General features: G+C 38.5%; 1 protein-coding gene and 1 long non-coding RNA gene across 8 annotated transcripts in view; one reads left to right on the top strand and one right to left on the bottom strand.

Moving 5' to 3' along the window:
* ADGRG2 (adhesion G protein-coupled receptor G2) overlaps positions 1–20,807 on the bottom strand; it is a 63,718-nt gene that overhangs the window by 24,464 nt on the left and 18,447 nt on the right. For 2 of the 7 annotated variants that reach the window (XM_080576424.1, XM_080576420.1), the window contains exons 3-9: positions 18,932–19,549; positions 8,769–8,846; positions 7,017–7,055; positions 5,066–5,098; positions 4,082–4,123; positions 1,917–1,964; positions 1,202–1,269 (exon numbers count right to left, since the gene is read on the bottom strand). In XM_080576424.1, coding sequence (XP_080432550.1) covers positions 1,202–1,269; positions 1,917–1,964; positions 4,082–4,123; positions 5,066–5,098; positions 7,017–7,055; positions 8,769–8,846; positions 18,932–19,549 — 926 coding nt within the window. The remainder of the gene's footprint in view (positions 1–1,201; positions 1,270–1,916; positions 1,965–4,081; positions 4,124–5,065; positions 5,099–7,016; positions 7,056–8,768; positions 8,847–18,931; positions 19,550–20,807) is intronic. The other 5 variants (XM_080576426.1, XM_080576423.1, XM_080576425.1 and 2 more) reach the window with 3 other exon arrangements.
* On the top strand, positions 8,859–17,310 carry LOC308187975. Its single transcript, XR_013945043.1, has 2 exons — positions 8,859–13,187; positions 13,270–17,310. It is a non-coding gene; the product is annotated as an uncharacterized lncRNA (long non-coding RNA).

Raw genomic sequence — 20,807 nt, 5'->3', positions numbered from 1 at the left:
GATATCTTAAGCCAGACATGGAAAAAAACTTTCTAACTGCAATGATAGCACAGCAATGGAACAAACTACACAACTGACATAAATAATAGAATCCTGGGAGTTAGAAGTCAAGAACTGAGGTGAAACACATAATATGAGTGATCTAAATATATCTGATCTAGCCTCAGGGCTGAGGGGTGTACTAAGGTTTTTCTAAAGGTCCTTTACAGACCTGCATTCTTATGCTCTGGTTTCCACCATTACCTGTTATTTTTACATTTCAAGCAGTGAGTATCTTGATGAAAACATCATCCGACATATATGGTACTTTACACCACCATAGAAATATTCTGCTAAAAAGTGAGACAGTTTCAAGAGACAAGAAACCTATTTTTTCTAATAGCTGCAAGCATGAAGTTAATACAGCAGGATGGTTTCAGGAGGCATTATTACCGTGGAAATGCAACACAGTGCAGAGGTGGCTCTTGCTTTTGGGATACTCAGGCCTACCCCTGCCCAAAGTCAGTGCTCAGTGTGCTCCTGTGCAGTAGCTCTCTGTGGCGATTTTGCTGACTACCCTCAGGCTTGCAGAAGTCAGTATGAGAAATCTCAGACTGAGCGTAGACAGTGATGGGTAGGAGAAAGGTACAAGGACCACTAACAAGCTAATGTCCTTTTCTCTTCTTGTCTCTTCTTTTCTTCAGTTTTCCATTTACAACTAAATATTCTTATCCTGCTGCACAGAATGATGCCCTGTTTAGGAGAGTCTCAACATAGATTATTCTCAGGATGCAATGCAACCTAATTTATGCCCAAACTGCCAGCACTTTGATGCCAGCCTCCTCAAGTGTCTACATTCATCTCCAAAGGAAGATTCTGTATGCCTAAAATTTAGACTCATAATTAGGCAGTTCATACTTCTCTCTGCAGACTTTCCAGGGTTACCTTCCCCTTTTCAGTGGCTATACAGAGAATAATGGCCCTTGCCATAGGAACTTCACTTAATTGGACTTCTAAAATTTAGCCACATAGCAGTTATTTAGGAGAGAGAGAAGATCCATCTCCTGCAAATATTAACTAGCACTGCAAACTGTACTTGAAGTAAAATAAAAGCATAAAAAAAACATAAGAATCATGTTAGGGTATCAGCATTTTAAGTGTAGACAAAGAAACTGATTTCAACCTTCCTTACAACAAAGGTTTTAAAAGAGAGAACACTTACTATTTCTACATTTAATGATGTGTTACTTTCTTCTCTTGCCTGAAGTTTTACCTTGCCCACATAGAACACTAAAACCAAAAGGCAAAAAAAGTTGAAGAAAATCAAAACTTAACATGATGCAACTTTACTTGATGTAAAATAATTTGAGAATTTAAAAAAAAAAATCACTGTCTTTTGTTAAAATGCAAGGGAAATAAGAACACTTAAACTAGTTTTTCTGATCATTCACTATTTTTGCAACTGTTTTTCCATCTTTTCAATTACAATTTCCACAAATGAATTAGCCTTATAGTTTCATTGTTTTTCACATACTCATTTTTGCAGGCTATCTCTAAATTCTTCCTAGTTCTTTTTTTTTTTCCTATACAACTCCAAATCCCGTTATGAGCATGAAATGTGAATACATTTTATACACACAGAATTACACTCAACATTGTATACACTAATAGCATACTATTCTCTTCTTTTCTCAGGTCTGTAATTCTATATATTTTGATAAGAAACCAAAGATCAAAAATCTTATAGACTGAACAGTACTTTTAAATTAAAAGGCACATTTTACATCAATTTTTAAAAAGCTACACACAAACTCTCAAATTACCAAGAAAATTTAATAGAGAGCTAGCTTTTATATAGTAACTAAAGGTTGCCTCATTACTCAGAAAATAGCTGAACATGACTTTTATACGAAGAGTGGAAAAAGAAAATCACTGACCTGAAAAATTGCAGACAGATGATGTGTTGCATAAAATGGTTTCTCCTGCTATATTTTTTTGGGAAAAAAAATCTAGTGAGTAAAAGAGTTGAACTTAAACCCAGTACTGGCAAACACACATACTTACAATCATTTCCTTGTTTAAATGTAAAGGTCTCAACATTTCATATACTGCCTAGGCTTCGCTTCTCTAAGTGAAGTCTCTCATTATCTAAGACCTGGTGTTCAAAATGAGACAGACTGGCTTTGATCAGTTCATTTTGAATAATTTTCTGTACGAGTTTCCACAGAATATCTACACACAAGTGGTATATGCTTTTTTTAAAAGCCAGCTTGGTGGGAAGCAAAGTAGCATTTAGCCACATTAGAACACAGTTGTATCTAAGACAATATGCAACATACTTAAATAAGTTGTTAATATATAGGTAGGACTGTGCTCTAGTGGCAATACACGTCTGCTTTTTAGTAATTGTGTTGGGTGGCTATTTTCTAAACTTAATATTAGCAACTAACTCTAATGAATACAACTGAGACAGTCAAGTCCTGAACTCTCACTGCAACTTTCTAGGTGCAAGCAAGTTCTGATGTAAAGGGCTCTTTGTTGAGATTATCAAAAATAAGATGACATTTGTAAAAACCACTGAGACAGTAAACTCTTCCTATACAATCAAGATAAAATAGAAATCAGCAGAAGTCCCTCAAATATTAGAGTATTCAAATGTTACATAGCACATTATCTGTTTCTGAGGATCCTAATACAGCTAATTATGATAGCATGAAACTAAAATTATTCCACCTGATAGAATTCAAACTATGATGCTAGAAAACGTATTCTCTCATCTAGTAGAACATGCCTTTAGTTAGTTACAATAAGCCTTTGGCTACTACAGCTTTTTTAACACTACGTATACTGGAAAGAAATAACACTGATCCAAATCAAGCGTACTGCGAACAGATGGCTCTGATGTATAAAACCAAAGTAAAGGACCAGAAAGGTATCTGCATCCAAGACAAACTCCTGCACCTGTTCACAGAAACAATGTGGCAGCTTAACTTCATTTCCTTAAACAGATGACTTAATTATGTTGAGGAACAGCAAAATGGTTCAAAATAAGCACCATATTTTGGAATGAGAATATAGATTGGCCTCCATTAACAGAAAAAAAAATGCTGTTTTCTCTGTTGTTATCATTGCCTAGTACCAAATGAGATGGGAAATCTTTCTTTCCTTTCTTTCTTTTTAAACTTTTTCTGTGGCCCAAACATTTGCCTGTTATAGCCTGATATTTCTTCAGTTTTATCACCATCAACAAACAGCCACCAGGTATGGACTGCAAGCTGCTGGCAATATTTAAAATATTAGAAAAAAAATTATTAGCAATTTAAATTTGCCTTTACTTTTGTACTGTCAGTTGTCAGTAAACTAGTAATGAAAACTGTATCAGCACTTTTATTTAAAAAAATCCTTACAGAAATAAAACATTCATAAATAACTAAATTTGTCCAAATTAATTACACAAAGAAGAATAATATTTATAAAAACCCAACACACAAACAGGAGCACCACAAAAATAAACAGTAAAGTCAGCCTGTTTATGTTTACACAGCACCTCCTAATCTTGCTCAGGATCTCTACAAGTCAACAAAATGCACAAAATCAAATACGCTACATGAGGATAAAAAGCTGATCAGAAGTGACTACAGCTTCCAGTCCTCAATGATCATCAGATGATAACGGTTGCAAATTTCTTGCAGGTCACATTCACACAGTCAAATTATACTAGCCAGTATGGCTCCAAGTCAATTATTCTACCACCTACTCTGATTAAGTGCAAACATATTTTAGTTAGTCTACTAGACTCCTATACAGAAAATAAATAAAAAAAAAAACACAACTCAGCCTACTCCTATAGACTGGATTTGCCCTGAGAACATCATGCCTGGGTTCAGTCTGCTTCAATCTACTTAAAAGCATGAGAATTTAATTTTTCTCATAGTAAACATGGTTTCTGAGACTGCTTCTTACATCTTCGTGCTGCTTGACACTCTGCTGCTCTGACTTACAAGATAAGCAAACCTTTCCATATGTGGCTGTCTAGGCAAGCACAAGCAATTCTAAGAAGGATAAGAGTATCAGCAGATCATTGGTGATCTACGAATCCTACCTGGTGTTGCGGTGGAGTAATAGTCAGTGATGTTAAGAGTTTCTGTTCAAAAGAGAAAATAAAACAAATGTTTTAAAATTAAGTTTTCAAATTTTAATTTAAAAAGACCATGAAATATGGATCATAAAAAGAAGATTCCCAATTTTCACTTTAGACTCTGTCTTCCCAGAAGTGTAAATACATGACCTTTTGTAAGGGAATTAAGTTACTTTCTGCGTGGGAAAGGAAAAAGCACTGTTCTGAGTAAGATCCACCCAATCAAATATTTATATCCACCTCTGAGCCAGTTACTCTAGCCTCTCTGTTATTCCGTTGAAAAGAAGTTGCTTTTAAGGCATGATTCCCATTTGACCTACATGGGTACTTCAGTGTAAAATGAATCACAGTGTAAAAATGTCTCTTTCTCCCCATCAGCTATGAAGAATAGCAGGACATCTAGCTCAGATACAGACGTGCAGGCATCTGTACTGATACGGGATGAATCTACTCCTTCTCTTCAAATGTATACATCAGGAAAAAAGGTGTAGACTGTTCTCCTGAAGGAGACGTTACTGATCCTATCTGGCAACTCACTGCAAGAACATATATCATGTCAGTGTCTTTACGGAATGCTGTCCAGATTCAAGTTTTGCAAAATATTTTAAATACTATTACAAAATATAGAAAACATTCTATCTATGTATATATACCAAAAACCTCCATACGTGCTAGAAGTAAATATGTCCAGTTTGGGCTTTGGTAAGCAATGCAACATTTCACCTAAAAAAGAAAGGCTAACAGCTTACTGTTAGCATAATGCACTTCAAAACCCTATTACCCGTGGAGACTTAAAATAGAGATTGGAGACAAATTCAATTTAAATATAACGTAAGAAAAGAATTTGAACTAAACAAAACCCAATTTAAAAAAAAAAAGAATAGCAAACTTTTATGAATGCAACACACGTTCCCTTTCAGATACAACTACCCTCATGCTAATTCTCACCTGCAGTTTTTGCAGTATCATCTGAAGACATCTCTGAAGGAGAAAAATTAGTAACGGTAAAAACAATACAAATAAAAATCTAAAAATCTAAAAAAATCTAAATCTAATAAAATCTAAATCTAAAAAATCCTAAATCTAAATCTAACTAAATCACAATAAGAGAAACGTTAATAAAATCTTGCCTGATGGACTAATAGGATAGGTGATAAAAGTAACAATAGAGGATTCTGGAACAAAAAAGATAAAAGAAACAGAAAAGGTATTAATGTAATCTTTTATTTCTGTGAATTTTAGAGAAAGAAGATTAAGCATGCAACACTTCCATCAGGAACTGAATTTTAATGATCAAAGTTCAATTTTGGAACAACTTTAGAGCTCATTAAGAACTTTAATTCAAAAATCTGAGTAGGTATCTGAATGCGAACAGCTGGTAATTGAGTTCCTTCAGATAATTTCCTTTTATTGGTTTAATTCTTTTGTAAGAGGTTGATGAATTTCCCCTATTCAACTGCTCAGCCCCAAGGCCCTTTTTGTGCATGAACTAACACCACTCACAAGCAGAGATGACACACTTGGCTTGGCAAACTGCTTCTCCAAAAAAGCTATTTTTGCCAGAAACTGTATATAAATACAATGGAGGGAGGGGAGGGAAGGAGAGGGGAGGGAAGTTTAAAGGTTGCTCAGAAAATAAGTGCTGAGTAAGCACATTTTAAGTGTCAGCACAGCAATGTGAAGTAGTTTGAGGACCACTTTGCATCACTCCAATATGACAACTTAGTGACTTTTTAAAAACAGGTCAGAGCAGCTTCATAACAGCCAAACGTTATGCTTTTAAAATTTCACTGCTGAAAGCATCACTGACATCACTAAAATCAGTATCTTAAATATAATTAAAAAACAAGTTGGCTACTCTGCATAAAGATGCTGCACATCAAGAGAAAAAGCAATCTAATTGGGAAGGGAGCTTTTCTTTTTATTTATTTCCACCAAATTACCCATTTAGAGCCTTTTCAGAAGTGCTTTCTTAATTCCATACCCAGAATAAAGCTAAGCATATTTTGTTTTTAACTAACAGTCCTGAAGACAACTGATTTTCTACAGCAACTTAAAAGCTGCCAAAATATGAGAAATCTGACTGAAAGCTAAATGCTGACTTCATCTGCATTATTTCACTTGGTACAACAAATATTGAATTGTCTGCAGTTGTTAAACATGAACCATTCCCAGAGAATGACTGTATCTGTAAAAGAACAAAAGTGTGTGTGTTGTTGTGTCTGTGTTACTTCTTTTCTCTGGAGCGCAGTATGTCAGCATACATTGACCAAGAAGGCAATTGACTCTTCCCATGTGTATACAGCCTTTGTTTTTCCCACATTTTTTTCTATTTAAAATGCTGTGATAGATGTTCATCACCTCTAGTTCTGCAAGTTAAATGTCATACACACATCGAGGCCCTGGGCAACCTGCTCTAGTGGGTGGCATCGCTGCCCATGGCACAGGGTTGGAACCAGATGATCTTTGAGGTCCCTTCCAACCCAAACCATTCTGTGATTCTGTGATCTACTAAGGTGGGAGGAGATGTATGGGAGCTGGACTTCCTGTAGTGTTCCCTCTCTGTCATCTCTGCAAACTGTTCACTGTTCACGTTACTGGACAAAAGGCTCCTGATCAAGCAATTTGCACCTACGTCATCCTCAGTCATCACTGACAAAATCCATGAACGATCCTATAAGTTACGCTATTTCAGTAAAAGTCAAATGAAGAAAATGAAGGGGAAAAAAAAAACACTAAATGTTGGAATTCATTTACACTACAATTCTTCTGCATTACCTCACATAAAAGCAGGCAGAGTTTCATCTAATGGGAAATAACAGACACTGTAGTATAGTAAGAGATTTATCTAACGGGAAATAACAGACACTGTAGTATAGTAAAGTCCTGATTTTCTTACCAGAAACGGTTGTTGCAGCTGATGCTCCTGAATTTGCAGCTTTTGTTTAAGATGTAAAAAAAAAAGGAAGAAAACAAAAAGAATATAGATTAGTAAATGATGTTTCAGATACACACATACCCATGCTCAGCAGCCTTTCCACGTATTATCAAAGTTAACTGCATTCACCAGAAGAGGGCGACACGTGCTTATCAAAAGAACATTTCCAGATTTGGAAAAAACAGACATAAAAATCTGATTAAATAACCTTACAACTTCTATGAGTTTAACTAGAATTTAAATAAATATTATTTATTTCCAGTAAATATTGGGCAGTTTGCATTGTATAATGTTAAGAAAACAAAGATCTCTGTCCCAAGATACATGAAAATTGACAGCTAGCCTGAAAGCCACAGGCCTACCCTGAGTGTCTTGCCAATTCTGGAAATGAGAATCAAATGTATACAACAAGATCGCTGGACTTGGCTTATGAAGAACTCTTCTCAGACTCTGCATAATAACACTGAGACTTGCCATTTAAATTTTATCCCACACATACCCATTCTCTTTTCTATCCAGCAACAAGCAGCATTACAAAAAAAAAATTCTTTTCAAGCTTGAACCTCTGATCTTGATAGGAGCCAGCCAACTATTTATACAGCAAACACTAGCTACCAAATCTTTGATGTTGTTACAGTGAGCATTCGGATCAAAAAGAAATCAGGTAATTTGATATCTGGTTCACACAGCAACTTCAAAGCTCTTTCATTCACTGAATGATTTTTGAGGGTGCCATGGGGAAGTAAAATCACAGTTGTCACAGAAATATAATGTAAAGAGCAGCTGGCAGCAAATAGAATCACAGAATGCTTTGGGTTGGTAGGGACCTTAAAGATATCTAATTCCACCCCCCAACAGGAAACACTATTAAAAAAAATTGTACTTAAGATATTTCAACATGTTCTCCGCAAACTCAAAAGCTATCCTATAAAGTTACTAACAAAACACTAATTATACTGTGAAACAAATACTGTTGTGGTAGAAAAGTAAGATACCGAAGGCCTCTGTGGAAAATCAGATTTTTTTTGGTTAAACATAATAAACACAGAGCTTCTGAAATGCTAATCCCTCACATGATTCCTTGCTTAGCCTATTTCATTTGCCTTACTTAAAACTAGTAACAGCTTCTTTCCAAAGAATAAACCTAAATATAATCTCTGCAATGGAAGGAGAATCACAGTCATCTCAGTGACTTTTCTTGGAAAAATTACTGAAGCTATTTGCACCATGAAATACAAAATAAAGAGAATGGTCTGGATAATTAATTTTCAAATATTTATGTATTCTTAATTATCTCCATGAATTAAAAAGTAACGACAGCAGCAATTTTCCTACACACTTTCTAAAATGCTAGAACAATGAGAAAAAAATGACACAGAACTTTCATATACCTGCCATCTGTTTTCTTTCAGGCAACCTAATAGCAGTTCCAATTAAAAAGGAAAAAGGTTTCTAGGAGCAGAAGTTTTTATATATATTTATACGCATACATACAGACAGATTTTTTTAACACAACCATTTTAGATATGCTAGTATGCTTGGAGTTCTTTTACAATAACTTTTTATTACTTTTTATTTTGTGCTGTCAAAATGTTCATTGCCGTGAAAATAAATTGCTTGGAAAGTACTTGAAGTTTGTTACAGTAGAACTGAAAATACGAGTTTGAATTTGAGCAAACACAGCTTTACTGGACAGGCCAGTATTTCACCTGCCTTCAGTCAGTGTGACTAATCCTGCTGGTTTTATTTGTACAAACCAATCACCTGCAGGCCTGGTGGTTTCTTCTGTATCTGACAAAAGAATAAAAAGAATAGCAACAATTAGGTCATAGATCTAAGACTAGAGAATTTTGTAACAGAAAACAAAATTAAATAAAAAATAATACGCCCCTCCTCAAAAAAATCAACCCTAAAACCCACAAAGTAATAAAAGGTAACAGAAGAAACCCAACATAGTCGAAACAAAGCAGAAGACATTTAGCATATTAATTCTCCCTAAGAATTTCAGGGCCAGGCGTTCAAATTATGGTTTAGACTTAATAAACCAGAACAGTGTACTAAGAACTTCAGAAAACCAAAAATTAGAAGAAAGGACAGATGTTAACACTCATCAGCAATGGGTGAAACTCACCTAGAGCACTTACTGTCAACCAGTAAAGCCTTGAGACTATCATTCATTCACTAACCATTGCTACCTATTTTGGGAGGACTGAATGTAATCCTCCCATTTCCCAGTATGGCCCCCTGTTTTCTAACGGGACACAACACCTTTCTTCATGCACGTAAAAAGAACTATTGAGATGGGATTTTCTCTTCTAGTCAGAGGTCAGAAACTCTGACTTTTTTCTTTGTCTCCTTAGAGATCTTTCCCTAAATCTACCTTCATTTCATCAAGTAAACAGTCACTAACAAAATCATAAGAGACTATTTTTACTTAGTTAAGGAGGTCTTTGAGCTGCAGCAGGAGAATTAAAATCCCTCAACTGCCCCTGCTACTCTGTTTGGCAGACAGAAATTCCCTGCTCTAAAAGAAGAAAGTGCTGAGGACAATGTCTCAGGACAGATCATGTGCTCATCCTGCTCTCATCAGGCTTAGTCCCCCCTAAGAAGAGTCTCTGAAATGGCCACTTCTAAATGGCAAAGAAAGATAGGAGTGAAAATACCATGTTTTCCTTCTACACTACTCATCTATTTCCTAGTTCATTCTTACCTCAGGGATACCTTTTTCTGGCCTTTGGGAACTTGCTAACTTCCTGTCATTAAACAAAGCCTCTCACTTCCAGCTGAGAGGTTCACAAAACTATTTTGCATCCATTGGGAAATTTGTGGAGTCTGTTTTAAAGGTTGGATGTTGAACTATTTTTTTTTCTTGTTCATCTCTTTTGTGCTTATGGAAGGCACAGATTAGTCTGTGAACTTTCCCACTGCCCCTCCACTTCTAATGTCTTCAGAAATCCTTTCAGCACACTTGCTTGAGTGAAGATGAAGTAGACCAAATGTCTGCAACCATAAGTGTAACAGGTACACACAACTGTGCTTTCACACAGACTTTTTTTTTTGTAAAATGTGGGGAAATGAAATGCAGATTGGTTATTCACAAAACGAAATTTTCCTAATGCAGGGAGAAGCAGAGAAATAAAGCAAATAAAGCAGGGGTGTGAGAGGTGAGCAAGACAGGGATGCTTTATTCCATACTTACTTATAAAATACACGTAATGTACTTTGAAAGCACACCTGCTTCTTGATATGCATCTACATCTTGTAGATGCTCACACAGCCAAGAGCTACACCACTAAGAACATCTAAACAATAAGCAGGTAGACCATGCTGCCAGAACTGAAGAGGCTCAGATGAACCTCTCCTGCATGACATCCTTATCTATAAAATGGAGAGATGCAGATTTGATGGATGGACCACTCAGAGGATAAGGAATTGGCTGCATGGTCGCATTCAAAGACTTGCTGTCAACGGCTCCATGTCCATGACCAGTGATGACGAGTGGTGTCCCACAAGGTACTCTGTTGGCACTGGCCCTATTTAGCGTCTGTATCAGCAACACAGACAGGGGGGTTGAGTATACCCTTGCTAAGTTTGCAGATGACACCCAGCTGAACAGGGCAGGTGATGTGCTGGAGGGAAGGGATGCCATCCACAGGGACCCTGACAGGCTTGAGAGATGGGCCTCTGCTAACCTCATGAGGTTCAACAAGGCCAAGTCCAATGTCCTGGACCTGGGTTGGGGCAATCTCAAACATGAATATGGGCTGGGAGGAGAATGGATGGAGGGCAGCCCTGAGGAGGAGGACTTCTGGGGTTTGGTGGACGAAATACTGAATATGAGCCATCAATGTGCGCTTGCAGCCCAGGCTAATGAACCCACCTCTTGAAGTATGAAGCATCTGACAGGACACCACAGTGTTTCTGCCCACTAAAAAAAATAATCTACCCAGGAAATCTGACCTTAAGGTCATTCTCAGATACTTTTGAGCAGTTAGTGCAGATATACTCACTGTAGACACACTGCTTTTCCCATCTTCTATATCCCTTCAACCCATTTTGTGAATTTTGAGAGCACAAGTAGTATCCTGAGGTAGGTAAGAAACCTTGCCCAATGACACGTTTAGTACTGTACGTTAGTCAGTAAGAAGATAGCAAACTCTAAAAACACCAAAAGCTTGTAGTCATAAATTCAGCAGTACGGGGAACAAAACAAGCTAAAGACAAGCCATGAATCTGGAGCCAGCAAACTCAGCAAGTGATGGTGGCATGCATAGCTGTGGAGCCCTTTTTCCTGGATCAGATATCTGATCATGACTTTCTTACATCACAGCATTCACATGCCTATTGTTGTTAGAAATTATCTGTAAGAAAGAGACTTTTCACTGACCAAGGTGCAGCAGTAAGTTCACTAACCAAGTATTTGACCAGAATCACCTTTGCATACAGAAAGGTGGGAGGAGGAGAGGCTGTCATACATGATTCAGTTCCACTTACATTTGCCAACCCTCCTTCTCTGCTGTATTGAAGAGCTAGAAAAGAATGTGAATACAGTGTATTTGGAGAAGGATTAAAGTCCAATCCAAAATATCCCTACAGTTGACATGCAGAAAGGAAAGTAAAATAATCAAAGGTGTGCTAGCCACAAGCACACAGAACATTAATTTTCCTTGGGCTCTATGGATAAGAGCAAGAAAATCTTTACGCACGTGAGACCTGTTTTTATTTGCCTTGTGCATTTTTATGTGCAACACTGTTTATTTGCAGCAGAATAGATTCTCTTGCACAAGAAGGGGGTGTTTCTCAAGGAAAAGGCAACTCCATTCAATGAGATAAGCACCGGTTTCTGTTCCTAACACACATCATTAGAAGTGAAAGCAGCAAATCCCTTACCATCTTCACACCACTTAGCACTGTTCTAACATAAATAGCTGGCTAAGTCAAGATTTGTGAATCATGTCTATGTAGGCAGAGGAAACTGCTCCAGTGGTATGAAACCAGTTTAGCAACTCTTGCCATTGCTCCATACCACAGCTGTAAAAAGCTTACCCGGGAACCAGTATTCTTTGCATGGTAACAACCCTCATTTCCCATAATCACTTCTTGAAGACAATGGGAATCAGCATAGCCTTAGCAGCTCCGGCCTGTTAGGACACTAAATCCATCAATAACAGGACTTAAGGCTAGGTCCACAAACCAACGTAGCTCTGACAGCACCCAACCTGTGAGCATTAGGACCTCTGAACTTCATCTCTAAGTTAGGTATTGCAAACAACCCCAGGAGAGAGGCATTTCAGGGTAATGTTCACAACAGCCTGTAACCTGTAGTCCTTTTTCGGAGATGAAGTGTCTGCCTTTGGGTTATAGGCTCCAACTCTACAGCATTCCTTAGCACGAGAGATCGTAACTATCAGTATACTGGCTCCTTTAGGATGGGACAGTCTCCGTATGACCCCCTGTGCTTTCTGCCAAACAATGCAGAATTCAAAAATTAATTCAGCCAAACAGAAAGAAAGAGAGAAGAAGGCTTTGTAAACAGTGGTCAAGATGGGAAAGGTAAGATTTGGGTTCTGGTCCCTGCGCCAAAGGCATGGTCACTCACAGCATGCTCTTTGTTCAGTAACTATTAGAAACAGGGTACAGACAAAGCCCTTAAAGCATGAACAGCGTAAAATCATCCACCTACAACAGGAAGAATGAAAAACATCCTTTTCTTCTCCCTACATTAACCTACCTTATGGTTAGTACGCTCCTCCTTTAAATTTTTGGAAAGGCAACACCCTCTCTGATTCACCTGTCTTCAGGCAGCCCCCTCTGCCAGGAGGAGCTCAGTTTTTCCAGGGTAGAGGAGTGAGAAGCAGCTAGAACCTGGCTGCAGATAACATCCTGTGAGTACTAACCTACTGGTGGCTGCTTCTTGCTCACCTGTCTCAGGGAAATGGTGTTGCTGCTGACTAATATTGTTGTACCTGACACTTCATGGTCTCCATTAAACTTTTGCAGAAACCATTCTCTGAGCAAACCTGAGACAGCAGCTTGAGTGTTTTCATAGGAGAAGGAGAAGAGAATCTGAACTGCCATGAACCAGAGCCTGCACCTGGACACTCACTGTGTCCCTTCTGCGCTGCACAGAAGGTAGGGGCCAGAAGAGCACGAAGGGTCTACATCTCTCAGGAAACCTGGTAAGAGAATGTAAGAGACTCTTCTTTCCCGTCAGGTCCAGACGTGAAATAGGCACTGAACCCTTCCTCAGCAGCAACAGACCTGGACATCTGTAGAAGCACGGATCGTATCGCTGGCAGAAACACGTACATCTACGGACTTCGACAGGTTTATGAAATAAAGTACCTAGAATTTTACTTGGATTAAATGAAAAGCATGCCAAAAATGAGAACAGCTTATACCATCTCCCAGGACTATTATTCCAAGCCAAAGGCATGTCAGATCTCACAAGGAGATCACGAGCAGAATGTGAATGGAAAGGCACCATGGGGCACCTTGGTGGCTAAGCAGTAACGTCTCCCCAGGCTGACACCAAAGAATGGCATTAGATGACCAAGACTATGTATTTCTGAGACAATCAGTTTTGACTTACAAATACACACAAAGATACCAGGAATTAGAAAAAATTAGATTCTTGAAACAAGAAGTGGTATCAAACTTAGTGCTGAAAGTTTTCCCACTGAAAGATTCCATTGATTCAGGCAGGGAAAATGATTTGCATTGCAAATTCCGATCAGAAATGGGAAAGCCAAAATTAAAGTTTTTGTTTTGAACAGATATATCGGATCCCCTTCTGGCTCAAAAAAAAAAGTAATTTAAGACATTGTACAAGGAAAAGTGAATTCCATGCTGTATTTTTAATCCTTTCCAAACCCTCTTCTAAACATTCTCATAGGCAACAGCTCTCAGTACGTACGGCATTAGTCACCAGCACCGTGCAGCAATTACCCTCCATTTGTATTCAGTGTTACTAAGATACAGCGGTGTGGAAATGCCCCTCATGAACTTGCTCAAGAACAAAACTGAGAAGTTTGACCAGCAAAACGTCAAAGTGCTGATGTTCTACAATCCATCTATTTACCAATTTACCCATCTATGTGCACCCAGAGTAGTACACACCATTCTCATCTTCAAATTAAAACCCTGCTTTCTATTAAGAGATTGGGTCCCATTAACATTTGATGAACTCCGCCAAATCAATCATCCTATCGTGCAAGGCATCAGTAACAGCAGCATGTAAAAATCTTCCCAAGTCATTCCACTGTAGACATATTGACCCCTATTGACTTTCTGTGCAAAGTAGATTTTGAGACATGCCTATAGGATAAAACTAAAGGCGATCTTAATTCCACATGCTATGTCTCTCATGAGGTAAGGTCTCTCTGACTCTCAGAGGTGGCAGTATGGAAGAAATGATGGGTTATCACTGCTGGTCGGACAGAAGTGAAGGAAACAGTGAAAGTGCTTGTTCACACTGTCACTTTGGCCAGTTCATTTTAAGAAACCTTAACAGAAAATTTAGGTGCGCTATTTTTAACTCAGCTTTGATGCTAAACAAGTTATTTTGGAAATTTGCTTACCAATACAGGTTTTATCAAGCTCTGTTTGTTTAAAGATGTACATCAGAGGCTAAGGTGAATCAAGTCACCTCTTCCCTTGTAGGCTGATCTCCAAAAAAATATTTCTTTGGTACCGCAGAAGACAGAGCCAGTGAAAACAAAGAAAGGGAAGGTCAAACATGCATTCTGTTAATAGGTACAAAGTAGAGCTGTACATGACTCATCAAACAGGCACTCCAGAGTTATGTATTTTTCCCCGTCACATCTATTTACTTCCTTCAAGAGCTTCTAGAGATTTCTATAGCACTGTGTCCTTACAGTTCTAAAAAGAAAATGGTACTGGGGCAAATAATTTCTTTTTTTAACCTCCAGCTTTCATAACCCACTCAGTGAACACAGCAATACAGCCCGAAGTTTGGTACCCAACAGGCTGCAATGCAGACTGGACAAGTGGCAGCTACATTTCAACCTTCTGCCTGAGCAGGTAAAGCCCTGGGACTCCAGCCTGGCTTCCTGGAAAGCTGATTCTGTCATCAGAAACATAAACAGTTCACAAAATCTTTAAAAGGGATTACATGAGCCTAAGTCACACCTCCTATTGCTCATGCCTCCAAACCAGAGCTGTAGCTCACAATGAAATTTTCCTCACCCTTGAGCATTCAAGGGCAAAAGAGTCACATGGGGCTCCGGCAACTTCCCATCAATATTACTTTGTTCCCACAAGCCTGGAAACCTCCTCCAGCAACATCAGTAACAGGTTCATCCACATGGGGAGTAAAAAGGACACATGGAAAAAAAGGAACACCACCTTAATCTTGAAGGTTGGGTAGGGCAGTTTAGAAAAATTAAAATGTCGCAATCCAACACTGAATTGTATTTATGCAAAAAATGCAACCAAAGGCAATAGACCTTGGAATCCTGTTAAATATTAGGGCACCGATCCCACAAATGAGGTGACGGCTTCACCTCCAGTGACGCTACTTTTAATTACGCCCCAAGTCGTGTATCTCATTTATTCCTTGAAGTCTGTAAAAGATACCCTGTCATCTCTGTGCTCCTTGCATAAATACACAGTGTAACAGTTTGGATATTTATATTTGGGTTAAGAATGTTACTGTTTAATATGTAACTGAAATGATTAATGTTTAAACAGTAAACTTCTTCCAGTTGTCAAGTTACTACTAAAGGTGAGTTGCAAATATCCCATGCAAAAAATGACACCAACAATTGTTGCTCACAAATGACGAAAATTTCTTTGCAAGCATTTAGCGTTTTAAACTCACCCATTTTCCTATGTCATCCTAAATCACCCAGAGCTTTATATTTCTTAGTACCCTTTTTTTCTTGGATTATGGAGAGACTCTCATGTTATCACTCACGTTGTCCACATTAAGGTCTGTAGCTAAACAGGTATTATTAATCAAGTAATAAGATAAATTATTTTCCAAATTTGGCATGTGGAACAGCGAGCACCTCCCTCTTTGGCCCTCCATGAAGTACTTACACCTGCTCAGCTTGCAAAGGCTGAACACCAAGCAGAAGTGACCCCTCTTGGTCTTAGGACTTCTGGAAGAAGCAAGAGTTGCAGCTTTAACTCCAACCTAAGAGTTTTCTATTGCTGGCTCCATTAATCCAAGAAACGTGATCGGCCCCTCATCACAAACCAGGAAGCAGTCAGGTATGTCCTTTCTTGCAGATCTTCAGACGTGTAAAATGCATGGCCACTGCAAAGGTAATCCATCCACTTTTGGAAAGCAAGGTACTTTGCTAAAGTTCAGCATGTCTTTTGAGCGTTAATCATGTGCGTAAATCTTACCAGAATCAGGACTCTGGTCCTTCTAAGACCTAACATGGATAAGAAGAAGCTAGGCAAATTCTTGGTACTCTGAATAATTATTACAAAAATACATAAGACCGAAAGAAAAAGGTATACAGAGTCAACAAAAGGAAAGGCAGAAAAAAAGGAGGTAAAGAAACATAAGCTAATAATGTGACACTAGGTAAATCTAAACTTATTAATGGAGTGAGTCAGTGCTTATGAGACACCAAGTAGATAATGGCTCACACTGCACGAAGATCTTGAGAAATCACAGAAATCATCGTAACCCTTGACATGGTAACATTGACAACTGTTGCTTTATGTAGGCACAAAAAGCCCACTGGATCATGACAGAATTCTGAAACTTGTCCTCTGGCACAATTATGACTGCAATCAATCACTTCCTTTTCACTTCGTCTGTCTACACAGGAAGCACAGCCCTTGCCAGTTATGTTCTTTGCAGCTGCAAAATTAGATCTTCCAGAATACTTACTATTCTTAGTCCTGCTGTTTTAACAACAGCAGACAAGTCCCACAAACCAGTTAATTTTTACACAGGAAGACCGAAGAACTTTTAGAAAGTAATCCAATTGTAAGGATTGAACCTACTAGGACCATCAATTCAAGTTGCCTTACACTATTATAGACTCCTCCTGTCAATATTTCTTTTTTGTTTAACCGTTGTACTGATATTTACTAAGTATGTGCCTTTCACAGGCTGACTTTTTCTGGAGGGAGGGGAGGCAATCGGCAAAAATGCATCTATTCCTGACAACAGGCAAATACACTGTTAAAAAAAAAAATCCAGTGAACTTTTATGTGAAAAGCTGTTATTCTTCCAAGTTACCTAGAGGAGATAACTTAAATTTGGCAGCAGAGATTGCCTCTTGTACTGAAACAGACCTCTGCCAGCAGAATTGAAGTTCAGTTTGGCTAGGCAACAAGAGCTTTGGAAACCTTACGCAGTCACTAGAGAGCTCCAGCAGTTAGACAAAGGATTCCACAACCCGAGAAATGACTTATTCTAAAATCACTAAGCATTTGTGGCTGGGGCTGGATGTTGCCTAACCTAGATGTCCTGAGATGGTCAAGGATGCTCTGCATTCGGGGCAGAATTTGCTAGAACCGGAAGCAAGAAGTTTGCCCTTTCTGTGCCTCAGTGAAAAGTAACCAGACGCACCACTCTGACCAGGATTTAGTCTGCTATCTGGAAGGATCTCTCTCAAACCTTCCTCGTACCAGCCTTTTTGTCTGGCAGCCAGAATGTTCTCCCTCTCAGTCCTTGGGCTGCATTCCTCCAAACACAATAAGATGAGAGCAAAAGACAGACATCCTTTCTTCAGTTCCTCTCTCAAATCACATAACCCAACAGAGAAGATGTGCAGAAGTCCAGCGGAAGCATTTCATTCGTTACGTGACCCGATGTTAAAGGCATCCACCGTGGGGCCTGGTTTGTCTGAGGGTTTTCTTTCTCTCCCAGAAAAAGAAGTCTGCACACCCTATTTTAATGCCCTTCCTACAACAATTGAAATATACCCAGTCAGGGAGTGATTTTAATATTACATAGTTAAATAGTATTTGTTGGTTTTCACAAGATGGGTAGGTACAGTTTGTAAGGACAGAGATGATGAAGACTAAAACTGGTGCCACAGTCTGACTGAAGCACCTATGCTATGTAAGAGTTTTAGGAATCAAGTGAACTAATCACATTAAAAACTCTGAAGGCCTTGGGGGTAATACCATTTACTGTAGTTGATAAACGGGATCCTACCCAAACTTGACTTAAGTTTGTCTTTTATATCAATAGAAAGGATAGCAAAAGCTAGAAAGAAGATTATTCTCTTGCTTTTACTCCATTTCAAGTCTATTAAAACTCAATTTCTCTGACAGTAAAATTTTGTTTTGTTTTAAAGGTTTTCATGGTTCTTTTTCAGGCCAGAGAGGACTTTTGAGAATGGTATGAGAAACCATTTGGTCATTTTAATAAAGGAAGACATCACTGATACAGAAACAAGTAGAAATCGGAGCCTCCAATAAACTTTAAAGATGTAGACCATACCATGTGCCAATGAAGAAGTGAAAATTTGCACTCGTTGAAGTCCTCACCCTGCAAATGTGCAAAATGAGGACAAGCAATGCTTCCCCTCTGTATTTATTCCCAGAACAGAAGGTGTATGAATGAATTAAGATGGCATTGACAGAAAGCCCTAATACTCCATGGAGTTTCAGTTGGATGCATCCTGCTCTCATTGCCATTACATGGATAGCAGACAGACACAAACGTTGGAGGAAGTTGAAAGTCTTCAAAAAGCATGACAGCAACCGTCTAAATCTGTACAAAAGCTGTCGAGAGCTGCAGATCCCCACGTTTTTTTTAAGCATTTAGTTAGAAATTACCAGTGGACAAAGACTTTGCAAAACACGGAATAGAAATATTAGAAACATTGAGATAAACTTTTTACAAAAACTATTTTAAAAACAGGCGTGATGGTACTTACCACACGGCAAAGAGTTATCCTCTTCTATTGTCTTATTATAGACCCAATCCTCCTTTCTCCAGCGCACAACACTACCATCTCTGCAGTCCTTGGCAAGTTTTATATTTGCTTTATCCCACATTCTGAACATGTACAGCTCCCCAGCCATACCCAGGTTAGGTGACGTCGCTGTACCTGGCAGCCTTGCACAGCCAAGTAAAAACTGCCCTTTTCCAGGGAGATACATTTTTCCAGGTAGTTTTTTGTTTCCTTTTTTTGTTCCATTTATGAATAACTTCACCTCCTCGTCTTCACTTTTCCACTGGGTACATATTTGATGCCAGGTATTTTCATGGAGCACTGCTGTCATATTTATTTGATTTCCAAACAACCATATCCCCAATTTACCATTATCTCCGGTAAGTCCAAGATCATACTTATTTGCAGAGAGATTGCTGTTAGGTGTTTCTTGATTGTACACATATGCTGTCCAGGGACTACTCAAGGAATTTAGCTTGAGGTGCACACAGACAGTGAATTCTTTCAAGGAAAGCAGAGAAATTCTTGGTGACATAATCCAAGGATCTTCACATTCGGTCTTAAAGACTGCTTTGTATCGTCCTAGGAAATCCTCGTGATCTAAATAAAGAAAAGGTGATTTGTAAAATTACTTCTTTTTCAAAAGGATCTTCTATATGAATGTTATTCAATCATGTAGTACCTTTCCTAGGTATTTACCTAAGAGTTTTCAAATCACATATTATCAAACAACTTCATATCCTTCTTGTAAGTTATTTTTTGGCAGTAGGGAAGCAACAAATTTGGAGGCAGTTAATCAATCCTAGCTGCTCAAGAAGGCTTTGAGATAAAACTCATGCACGAGATGAAGTACGATCATGTAGCTCCCTAACAAGGCACTCAAACTACAAGCAGGAGGCAAAGACAGAATCGCGTTCTGGTTCCTATTGCCAAGATCACACAGGTATTTTGCATTTAATAGACACTGGATAAAACATAGACACAGAGCTAGAAGAAGGGACTATAAGCCTTACTGCCTTCTCGTCTCCCAGACTTGCACGCTGCTTTTCTGAAAAATGTTGTGCTCCTTCATGCTTTAAAAACAAACAAACAAACAAACAAAAACCACCCTGAGATATTGGCACAGCTTCAGCAGGAAAGGTAGAAAATAGCCATACTCTAGAAGAGAATGAGCTTGGGTAAATTTCAGGAAATGTGGTTTGGAGTCACTGCTTTATTTTAAATTTAATCCCATCCAGCCCCCATTCCCAGTTCTCTAACAGAGCATTTACTTGCAGAGACATCCAGCCTAAGAATCCCACATCTGCTTAGGCAGAGATGGCAACCTGGAGTTTAACCGTGAAAATAAACAGAATTTTAGGTGCAGAATTTACTGGTGAAAGAATAGAATTTGAATTTACAGAATTTACTGGTGAAAGCAAAGTGTCAGGCTATGTCAACACTGGTAAAACAAGCAGTGCCGTGGAATACCTGAACTACTAGAACCTGATCTTAATTGTTAAGCTCTTGTTGATGCCTCGTTTCCTCCTTTGTCCCACTACAGGTAAGTACAGGCTTTTGTGGCTGTAGATGTAAGCTCTCTGGAGCGGGGACTGACTCTTCATTTTTGAAAAAATGCACATTCCAGCTATACAATCATTATCATGATTGCTTGCTTTATTGTGCACCCATCGGCAATAAAATGAATCCAAACAAAAAAACCCTCCCGTGGGACGTGTAATGGAATTATGGGAAAACAAAACAGCGTGGTAGATGCTCAAGCGGTATAAAAGAATGCATTACTGATAGCTTTAGGAAGGCATTCAGTTATCAATATACGCAGAGATTTTATGTACCCTACAGAAAAGGTTTGTGAGTA

This window comes from Anser brachyrhynchus (genome assembly GCF_964034855.1).
Source record: "Anser brachyrhynchus genome assembly, chromosome: 1".
NCBI lineage: Eukaryota > Metazoa > Chordata > Aves > Anseriformes > Anatidae > Anser > Anser brachyrhynchus.
Note: the sequence above shows the minus strand (reverse complement) of the source record. Positions and strands in the feature narration are given on the sequence as shown.